This window comes from Genypterus blacodes, unplaced genomic scaffold, assembly GCF_046128005.1.
Source record: "Genypterus blacodes isolate CSIRO-AG114 ecotype Tasmania unplaced genomic scaffold, CSIRO-AGI_Gbla_v1 ptg000085l_1, whole genome shotgun sequence".
Lineage (NCBI taxonomy): Eukaryota > Metazoa > Chordata > Actinopteri > Ophidiiformes > Ophidiidae > Genypterus > Genypterus blacodes.
Genome location: NW_027466890.1, coordinates 1,158,057 through 1,169,074, shown reverse-complemented (window position 1 = coordinate 1,169,074; position 11,018 = coordinate 1,158,057). Strand labels below are relative to the sequence as shown.

At 44.5% G+C, this 11,018-nt stretch overlaps 1 protein-coding gene across 2 annotated transcripts; it reads left to right on the top strand.

Annotated features, from left to right (window-relative positions):
• Nucleotides 1-1,325: 1,325 nt before the first annotated feature.
• Nucleotides 1,326-10,524, top strand: egfl7 (EGF-like-domain, multiple 7). 2 transcript variants are annotated; one of them, XM_076158693.1, is made up of 9 exons: nt 1,326-1,520; nt 4,548-4,785; nt 5,282-5,404; nt 6,534-6,649; nt 6,855-6,950; nt 7,059-7,277; nt 9,047-9,123; nt 9,272-9,425; nt 10,031-10,524. In XM_076158693.1, exons 2-9 carry the CDS (start codon nt 4,706-4,708, stop codon nt 10,048-10,050), a joined length of 885 nt encoding a protein of 294 aa, XP_076014808.1. In that variant the 5' UTR covers nt 1,326-1,520; nt 4,548-4,705; the 3' UTR covers nt 10,051-10,524. The 2 variants fall into 2 exon arrangements, with proteins under 2 accessions (XP_076014808.1, XP_076014809.1); XM_076158694.1 differs by lacking the exon at nt 1,326-1,520 and adding an exon at nt 2,248-2,392.
• The last annotated feature ends 494 nt before the right edge of the window (nt 10,525-11,018 follow it).

Genomic DNA, 11,018 nt, shown 5'->3' with positions numbered 1-11,018 from the left:
GGTTCTTGTCCAGCCAACACACACACACACACAAAGAGATAGTTTGTGTGGGTCATGAACCCAATTGTCCATATGCCTGGAGAGGTCACTTGCAATTCAAATACAATCCAAACAAATTTAACTATTACACTCAAAATCAATGGAGACAACTCAACTTCCTCTGTTGTAGGTCCTTTTCCCTCAAATAACTTTTAGTATCATTACACTGAAATCTGGTTTGGTGACAAGATTTATCATGCAAATTCATGGTACAGTCATGCTGCTGGATCATCTTAGCCAAACATTGGAAGCAGTTCCATGTTTATATCTGTTAATGTACGGAAATGTGAGCAATATTAGTGCAGATGTTTTTAATCTAGCTGAAAGGAATCAGTGTGTGTGATAGGACACACATGCCTGATTTTGATTTAAAAAACAGGTGTATTAGTTTTTGAGAAAAATGACCAGGTTTTGATCTACATCTTCCTGATCTACATCTTCTACCCTTCAGCCAAATCTCTCATGGCAACACTGGCAACACATGGCAACTTCAGACTAAAACCCAGCATCGAAAACACGATGAAAACATTGACATGTTACTGTAGTGACATAATCCAATAAATCCTCGGAGGCAAATCCGCAGAAAAAAGGTTCTAAATCGACAAAATGTTCAATCGGTTGCCATAACAACAGTGTGAGTGAGAATGAGGCAGCACTGCTGAAAAGATACAGAACAAACACCTGGATGAGAAAAATAAATGAAGCGATCAATGACAAAAAAAAAAGGGACAGTTTCTCCCTTTAGGAGTCCAAAGAAAACATACAAGCAGCATGAGGAAAATAAATGTCATCCTTATCATGTAAGTCTTTTGGTGTAACAAGCTGCAATTTAACTGATTTGATCTCACAACGACCTTAACCGCTGTATAAACACCAGCCTTAAAGCTCTCCATTGTGAAATCCGTATTGAAAAACTGAATTTATACTGAGGTAGGTGAACGCTTCATAACATAACCTACAAATAACCTAAGAGGTTATTCCAGCACTTGTTGGCAGCCTGAGAGGCCCAAAAGGCCCAAAGTGAACATGTGAGGGTAAAAAGCTGAAGGCACTTGCCCTCTTCAACATGTCTGGCCCACAAAGGGGACAGAGAAATGCTTCAAAAATCAGATTTGCAAAACGATTTGAGCAGGATGGAGGGTGTTTTTTTGCAGAACAGGAGTTTTATCAGCGCCAAACACTCACAGGAATTCCGGTTTGGGATTGTCCGTCCAATTCCTGCGTTCCACAGGAAGCTCAGCATAAAAAGCAACTGAAAAACGCCCAAACACATTTCATTTGTCGCCAGTCGACTCGCAGTGAGCACCGAGAAACAAACGCGGGCTTTACTGCGTCTGCAAAAGGCGAGTTGACGAACTTCAAAAAGAAATTGGTAACATGGAAGAGTCGAATAGAGAAGCGGTGCAGCGGCGTGTGCGCGAGGCCGCCGCTCAGCCTCTGCGCGCACGAGCAACGGTCGATCTCACAAGCCTGCAGAGAGGGTAAGAGCTTTACATTCAATCGTATCCGGGCAAAACAGCGTTTCATTCTATTTATTTTATTTCATTTTACTGTTTTACAGGTTGCGTCACCATTAATACGGAACTTCAATGGCGTAGTGCATTCGCTGTATTATATCAATCCCATTGTGCGTCTACGTGAGGTTTTTCCGTGTAATAATAATATTATAATTCCAGGAGGTGCGCACAATGGACCAGTTCTTTACAGGTTATTTTAGTTCATGTCTTCAGGTTTATCTTGTCAATATATTATGTTAACAATTAGTAAAAGAGACAGAGAGAAGGAGGAATATAGTCATCCTGACTTATCACTGCACAAAAACAAATTATGATCATGAACAACTTTGACTAATGCCTCTGTTGCGCTTTGGCAGCATCTCTTCCAAAGGTAGAACAGCCAATTTTCATTGTGCAAAGCTCTTAATAGTTAATATATAACTCATAGTAATAAGAATTATACTGTAGATCTTTTCAGGTCAAATGATTAGGCCAGACAATTTATATTTAACTAAACTCCAAATGAAACTCCATCAATCAGCGCTCCTCGGTCCTCTTTTTACGCCCACAAAACACTTCTGCAGGCTCCTCATCAGTATTTCAACCACAGAGGTAAAACGTTCAGCCCAATTTGGGAAGTTTAGGGGGGAGGGGGGCGAGTATAGTCTGTCATTCAGTGACGTCAACCCCGGGTCCCCCCAGTCTAGCCTGGCGCTCTGACAGTCTGAGCTCCAGGACAAACCTGACTAGTAGCGGAGTTTTATCACTGGACTTTTCTCCCTGGGCGGAATATAACGGGACTCCACGCGTGTTTTGAGGGCATTAACGGGACTCTGCGGGATTTATCATATAGGAAGGTGATTGTACTTCGCACGATTTGTGATTATTTCTTATGTTATCCATGCATGCGTCCTGGGATGTCGGTTGGCGTTGGGTTTGTTCGTGCGCCACAGTGGGTCCAACATCCGTACGAGTCTGCCGCATGTGTTCAGTGTAACAATGGACGCGGGATAACAAAGTTGTTTAATTGTACTTAAGAAGTCGCTCATTTAGTGTGTGAGCATGTGTGTGTGTATGTGAAACAGAGAGAGAGAAAGAGAGAAAGAGAGAAAGAGAGAAAGAGAGAAAGAGAAATGAGGTTCTGTATTAAGGATGTTGTAATGTCTCCGCGTGTACAGCGCCCTCTAACGGCAGCTGTAACAAATTGTTGCACCTACTGTCAGGCTTCAGCTTTCAGAATAAATTGAAAGTGGCAGTATCATCTTTTACACAGACACACACACACACACACACACACACACACACACACACACACGCACACACACAACCCTTATATTCCTATGTTCTGTTATTTAATTTTCCATATATGATAAAGGGAGAACAACCTACTTTTTATAAATAGCAGTAGTAGCCTCCAGATTTCTACAACACCATGATTCAATGAAAACTCTTGTTCAAACATATCAGCTGTTATGTCAGGGAAACTCCCATACACGCTCAGATGTCTGTGAGTTGGCTGACCTTTACCTCTATTGTTTGAGGGTTTTGAAAGCGATCTGTTGTCTTATTACAAACCTGGTTGTATTTTATTCACGGACATATTTATTGCCTTCAAATCTCCCTCCTGCCCCCCCTGCGGTGCTGAGAATCACACTAGTTGTGATGATGATTTGTGAATGGACACCGGCTTAGATGTGCCTGTCCCGTCTCTGGGCGTTGAGCCAGCAGGGATTCAAAGAGACATGCGAGCTGTGAACAGAGGCTTATAATGCCTTTAATGCAGGTTAGCCCATCTGCAGACCAGGAGAAGGTCCAGGGTGCCGTTACAGTCGCTGCACTCTTTAAATAGTTGTGTGTAGGATGACTCAGTGCTTCTTTTAATTCTCCACAGTATGCATGAATCTTTAATGGAGTGAAGGGATGAGGGAACGTTTCTGGGAAGTGTGAGTTCTTTGTCTTTTCTGTTGCTGTGTCCTTTTGTCTGCAGCGCGGGTCAGCGAGAGTTCAGCGCGCTTCACTCACAAGCGTGCTAAACATGTAACACACCGACGATTACATGTGAGGCCTCGTCTTTGCTTTTGTGCTTTTGCTGTGTGGTGAAGGTGAGGTCAGGATTACAGCCTCAGATCCAGTCAAACAAGTCCAGCTCCAGTTGTTCCTCGTTGTCAATATGTAATTGTAGGGGACACGAACTTCACCTGAGTAGTTGAAGGTCTCCTCCTGAGGTTAGTGGACACAAACAAACGCAAATCAAGCCCCACTGCGATGACAAGCAAACTGCTGAGACTGAGCATAAAACACAAACGTCTTTACTGCGGTCATAAAATCCGTCCGGCAGATGACCTGGATGTGCTAAATCTACACACACCATTGCTTTCTGCTTTATGATCTGCTTTAACATCAGTCACTCAGTCCATTAAAAAATCTGGAAGGATTAAATGATCATTGGCTGACATTTGAATCTAATACTTCATGACAGGTAACTGCAATGGAACCTTTCAATTTCTCTTTAATGTAATGTCTACATCCTCCTTTTTGTTGCTCAAATGTGGCCGTTTTGCAGTTTCCCCTCTGACCCTCTTACCTCACCTACCCTCCGCCTGCGTTTAATGGTATAAGACAGCGCTTGATGGTTGGGTTTCTAGCCAGATGTTTCACGCCACTGCGCCTTACTTAACGTGCACTTAATGCTTGTGCGAGGCATGCACGGTCTGGTTCGCAGAGGTTCCTCCGAGAGTCTCCGAGAGACATGACACAGCTGACACTGACAGGGCTGGAAAAAAGAGCAGAGTCCATCTCTTCAAAGGGCACAAGCCTTGACCTGCGGCTGAGGAATGAGGAATGAGCTGCATTTCATTCATGTTTCTGTCGCAACAGCTCTCTGTATGATGATTGCGTGTTGGAATTTATCCCCCTGTTCACCTCATTTCCCAGATTCAGACAGTTTTAAGTGTGTGATGAAACACAGAGCTCCGTTTCTGTTTCAATGCAACTGTTTTTCTCTCCTTGCAGGTAGCGGGAGTCGACCTCCAGGAGTGAAAACCTGTACGGCAGTGGAAGGAGACATCGGTCACCATACTCGACTCCTCCCCTGCATCCTCCTCGCCTCTTGTTTTCTACTGGCACAGGGAGTGAGAGCGGGCGAGCCAGAACGTGGGAAAGAGGAAGACATGTACCAAATGCTCCTTCTGTTCTCCTCCCTCTTTATCCTTCATGTGATGGGCACTCCCCAGTTCTTTGGTCACCAGGGGTAACAGCACATTTCATACTTTTCCTGTGTTTATTTTAGCTTGTCATTTGCTCAGTTGGGTCCTAAGGAGCTTAGGAGGAGTTGGCTCCTTTTAGCTGTTATGTGCCACTTGAGTTGACATTTTGCACCGACAGCAAATGTACACAGTTGGGCCAAATGGTATTTAGGCATTAAAGAGGCTCTCTGCCCCTTCTGTCCTCAGCTATTAGCCTGAGACTCGTCTTGTCATTCTCAGTTGATTTCCAGAAAAGCCAAAATAAACTGAGAGCCTTATGGAAGGTCAAGTGGAGCCTAAGAAGTCAAAGGTCAGCTCTTAACGCTGACAAATTTGGTTGTGATTACAGGGGTCAATCAGATGGCATTTAGGCTTCAGAGTCACACACAAAACTCCGGGCCTGAATCTGGACTTCTTCAGGCTGTCTGAGTCTTTTGAAGTCTACAGGCTATACATCAGGTTGGGTAATGTTCGGTCCTAACGTCTCGCCTCGCTTTGCAGGAGGAGGGTGTGCGGCCGGGACAGCCGCCACAGTGTTGTCATGGCGACGGAGTCCTACGTCCAGCCGGTGCACAAGCCCTACATCACCCTGTGTCAGGGGCATCGACTTTGCAGCACGTACAAGTGAGCTACACTCTCCAAAACAAACACATCCCTCAACAAATGAAGAAATGTAACCTTTTTGGTTTTGGTTATGATTCAACAAAATATACATAAACTGTGGACGTCTGTATAGCGAGCCTCCATCAGTGCAGCGGTGGAGCGCGGGGCACTTTGCTGAGATAACAGCGTCAAAATCAGGATCAACACAAGATGGAGATGTAAACAATATTTTATGTGATTTCGGAACGGAAATGATTTGAAGTATAGTCACACTGTAAATAGATCTAGATTTTCTCCCAAACACACAAATGCGGAGGTCCACAGATCTGGGTCATGGTGGCACGTATTTGGGTGGAATCTAAATATCGAGTGCTTTGTGTAACTACGGGAAATGAACAGGCTGCCCGCAGAGACCACCGTCTTGTTTATTTTGGACCACTTCTCGCTCCATACTTACGTACTCTCATTCCGGCTCTGTTGCTTTCTGACTCTCACTTGTTCCCCTCTTACATTCCCCCCAATTCCCCTGTTTTAACCCTTCCCTCCACCTCTCAAAGTCACTTCGTTTGATTCTTGTCTGAGATGTACAAACCTCAGACAATTAAACAAGCCTCCTATCTGCTCCCGTCTCTTTCTGTGATTGTTTATGTTTTCCTCCCACTAAAATATGCCCAAATCCCACCAGACTCAAATGATTTATTATTGCAAAAGTATTAATACCGCAAAGGAAAAACTGCTTCATCAAGTAAAACTGATGCATATTAAGAGAAATTACATTTTCCAACCACATTTCAAGGCTAAAAGGCTCTCAGGACAATTAAAATTAAAACGTGTCAAGCTACTGAGTGAAACCAGGGCTGAGATACAGGGTTTTTCTCTGACAATCTGAACAGTTTATACTTTCGTACTTTTGTAACTTTTAATCTGTGTAGTGAAGTACTTTCTCCTCTGGAATTTTGTGGAATGGCAGCAGATTCACACAAACAAGACAATACATCTTATCCTCTCCCTCCATTCCCGCCTCATCTCGTGGAAGTCTGCCGTCTGTGGTTTCAATATTCCACCCAAATTTCCATTCTGTCATAGACAGAACATGCACCCAGCACAGTCCCTAACTATCTGTGTGTGTGTGTGTGTTGTGTTTGAACAGGACTGTCTACCGGGTAGCTTACCGGCAGGTGAGCAGGGCCCCGCCTCGCTCTCACTCACTCTACCCAGAGTGCTGCCCAGGCTGGCGAAGGTTGCACTCTCAAAACTGTAACCAAGGTAACATTCTGGGTCCTTCATGTGCACAATCTCTGTAGACTCCTCCGCCATCCAACCCCTACTTTTAAACATGTTACTACATTGCATTACTATTATACACTGCCCCTCTCCTTGGGGCCCCTGGGTGCTCGGCTCCTTTGCTACGGCCCTGCTTACCTGTCCAACGTGTGCATTTCTGTTAAGTGGTGTTCAATGTCTTTCACAGCCGTATGTGGTCAACCTTGCGCGAACGGAGGCAACTGCTTAAGGCCCAACCAATGTGCGTGTCCTCTCGGCTGGACGGGGGATCTGTGCCAAACAGGTACACAAACACACACACACACACACACACACACATGCACTGGCGTATTAATACAAGCTTGTATGTGTATATTCACAAAAACCTGTCCTCTACTTTCTGTCTCGTCAGATGTGGACGAGTGCAGCGAGCGGCGGCCATGTTCTCAGCAGTGTGTGAACACAGCTGGCAGCTATCGGTGTGTGTGCTGGGAGGGATTCAGACTTGCCGGAGACGGTCGTTCCTGTCAAAGCCTTCCACCTCCAGCTGCACCACCCCACCCTCCCCCCTCTCCCACCCAGGGCAGCTTGGCAGCAGTGGGTGGTCACAGGCCCTCCTCCGCTGATACGGGTAAATACCCAGCAATGGAAACGTGTGTGTATGTGTGTGTGTGTGTGTAATTCTGTGTTTTGCAGCAGACCAGTTTCTGGTTTTGGAGTACAGAAGAGAAAGAACGTAGCCAGTTTCGCGGTCCATTATTACTTTTGGTACGCGCTATGCCACTCTCAACTCGTACCGTGAGTAATAATGCACTGCGACTGGTGCCGACTCCAAACAGGTCTCGCCTGCGTGAGTGTGACGCTGTGCAGCAGGACTAGGACTGGTTGGGACTAATTTCATAATGATTGGTGCGGTGTAAATGCACTGTGTCTCTTACGTGTAAAAGAAACATGTCATTGTTAAATAGCCCCCCTGCGAATACACTTATTACTGCCCTGAACGCATCATTACTTCTTGTAAAAATGCTGCATGTCACTCAGCATGAAAAAAAAAATCACTTTCTCCTATTTGTGTGTTTCCTGTATCTTAGCAACAAGGTGATATTACCCCCATGTCTAGAAGTGTGTATTTAACCCCAGTGCATTACCCTGAATTCCTATCCCGAATGCACTCTGAGGAATTCCTGCACATTAACACAAACCCTCGCAGATCGGTGACGGTGCATACGTTCTCATGCACAGACGTAGAATTTGTATGTGTGTGTGTGACATTGCCAAACTTCCTGGGCTCTGCTCCAGATTCCTCCTTCTGAAGGAAATGAATCTCTGCCGCTCGAAGGAGACTGATCACCCCGTGTTTCCTCTGAACATGGGTGAACGAGCGCCTCATCAGCAAAATGATCAAGAAGAGGGGTAAAAAAAAAAAGGCAAAATATGTCAGATCTGTGAATTTGTTGAAAGGGGATGGAGGGATGTTTAGTTTTTTAGTTTCGTGCAGCTCTAAGATGGGAAAATGCAAAGCCAGCAGAGGAGATTTTTTCGAGGCTGCATTCCATTATCTGTTCACATGCAAGTGCAAGTGGGCTGTGTGTTGATTGCGCTTACAACTATAAACACAACTTTCAAAGTTCTGCTCGGACTGAATCTCTCTCTCTCTTTTTCTCTCTCTCTCTCTCTCTCTCTCTCTCTCTCCTCCAGACTCTCCCCCGCTTTTTTTTCCTTCCCATTCGGCTCTTGGCAAACACTCTCATCCTCATTCCAGCTCCATCAGTCCTGTCTGCTGGGGGTCATCGCCAGCTCCCCCTTTCCTCCCCCTCACCCTGTTTCTCAACTTATTCTTGTCTCAACAATAATGGACCACATCTGGGAGAGATTGAGCCGCTTTCAGGCCTGCCGTAGCGCGGCCAGGGAGCAGGGGGCTCCTTATTTTGTATCCCGATCTGAGACAATCCCTTGGGTGGAGGCAGACACTATTTGGTGACGTGCTGGATTATGTCCAGCCCGCCTCCGTTCGGTATAAATGATGCAGGGGCACAAGCGTCCAAGAGAGGGATGAAGGACAGCTCATCTATTTCTGGTGACTTTTCTTTCAGCTTGTGTATCATCTTTGCGCCATTCCCATAGCCGTACTTTCACCCTGTGCCCTAAATTCCCTGGGCTCCCCGCAGCTCTCCAGTCCTCTTTGTGGTTTGGCATGCAGAGGCCGTGCAGTGGTTATGAATCATTCTTGGAGAGGAATTGATATAAGGGCACATTTCTCTAAGGAATTTTGGGATGTAAACAGCTGATCTGAAGAAAATGATTAAGCACATCACTTTCATCTGTGCCCTGACCCTGATCCCTTGGTGAAACTCTTGCCATAGGCTGATCTATGTTGCTGCATCTCTATGGTTTCTGCAGGTGGAGGGTTCAGCCTGGCGGAGAATGTGACCGAGGAGGTGCAGAGTCTGAGGGACAGAGTGGAGTCGCTGGAGAAGGTACGCAAACTGCACGCAGGACAAGCGCACACATAAAAGCCACATATACTGTATACAAACTAACTTATGTATGAAGACTCATTGTTGGATGCCGTAATGACGCCTCAGGTGAACTCGATTTTTCCTCATTTTCCCCCCCTCTGTGTAGAAGTTGCAGTTGGCCTTGGCCCCCTTCACCAGCCTCTTCCCGGATGACGGCCTGTCAGAGAAAACCACCTTACTGTCTCACTCATTCCTGCAACTGGACCGCATCGACTCCCTCAGTGAGCAGATCGGTTTCCTGGAGGAACGCCTTGACACATGTGAGTGACCACAGCCTGACAAAATCGAAACTTTTGTGTTGATGATGGTTCACGGCCGACAGCAAAAATACTCGGGAGGACAAATCCAGCAAAACCGAAAAAGTTTTGTTTTCGAATTCAGTGATACTGAGGCGCCTGAGGTAGATCAGAATGGAACATGTAAAAGAACAAAACATTAGATTAGTCTGTAATGTAATAGATTTTACTGGACATGACCCCAAGTTTTCATAAAACACATTATTGTGTTTTTAAAAGTACACTGTAAGGTTTTCAACACTATTTCAAACCTGAATGATACTTCAATACCAAATTGTATATCATTTTCAATATGGACCGGCTGGGAATTTTCTTCTTTTTTTTTACAAACAGGTCAACATAACTTGATAACCAAATTATTCTTTGTAGATTCAGCTTTCCCTAATAATTAGCAAAAACAATAAACACTGACAATAGCATAATTTCCACATTCATATCAATAAGTGCAAATTAAATTGTGCAATATTTTGTGAAGAGTAGGACATTTCACATGTAGGATGTTAAGATTGGTATCGTTTTAAAAGTTCAGGATCAATACCTTACCTCAGTGCATCGTTCTCTGTTTTTAGGTTCCTGCCAGGAGAATTAGACAGAACGTGGCAGGCGATTGGAGGAAAAGGATGGCAGGAAGCAGAAACAGTCCGACGCCGTGGCGACATTATCCCAGGGAATCCTCTGTGATTTTTTTTAAAAAATGTTTTCATTATTCCCAACAGGTTCAATCACTTTTCTTGTTGAATCACTATCAAAACTGTGTATTTTGTAACAGTACCTATGGCAGGGTTCAGCTTGGACCATTACGTCATCCCTGCAACATCTGAATCACAGCACCGAGGGGTCAAAGGTCCAATTGGCCGCTTTGTGTCTTGAGTATCTTGTTTCTATTTTGTTTTGCATCGGTGCAGCTGTGTCCTCCGTCAGAGCCCCAAACTGTCCAGGGGCACACGGGGACTTCTGTATTTATCTATTTAAGTTATGATTACTTTTAGTTATTTCTCGGAGTGATAATACACATTTTTTTACCTAGTTTTGTAACATTTTGTAATAAAACCTCTTAATCAAATCTTTTACTGTCTTGTGTATTCACTGATAAGTAAAGGTTATTGAATAATTTGATATATGATATGATTTACAAACGTGGCTAGAAGACAAACTGATTGATAGTTATAAGAAATGCTTGTATTGCTGTGACCATTCACTTTCAATTAGTACCACAGGTGTTTTCAATATTTTACTCATTCGGCCAGTATGAATGGAGACAAGTAATGACTCTGCCCACTTACATCACTAAAAATAGAAAAGGAAAAGCAGAGTGTGAGGTGGTGAGCCAAGCATGAGTTTGGCGTTTCAGTTGCCAAAATCAATAAGTAGTTTAAAGCCTGTGAGCCTGTTGATCTGAGAGAACAATGAGGCAAGCTTTTAAGTGCATCACCCGAACTTTATTTTCACAGAAACCGCTTAAGTTTTCAAAGCGAGCATCCCTACTGTGAAACACAGAGGAGGGTTAGTGATGGTTTACGCAAGCCACAAATGAAATCAGATCAGATCAGCCCAAAA

Bases quoted from the DNA above. Each gene is read 5' to 3' on its own strand.
- egfl7 (XM_076158693.1), top strand. From the start codon at position 4,706: ATGTACCAAATGCTCCTTCTGTTCTCCTCCCTCTTTATCCTTCATGTG. The intron at 6,951-7,058 runs GTACACAAACAC...CTGTCTCGTCAG, and splicing joins GGGGGATCTGTGCCAAACAG to ATGTGGACGAGTGCAGCGAG. The intron at 7,278-9,046 runs GTAAATACCCAG...TGGTTTCTGCAG, and splicing joins GCCCTCCTCCGCTGATACGG to GTGGAGGGTTCAGCCTGGCG.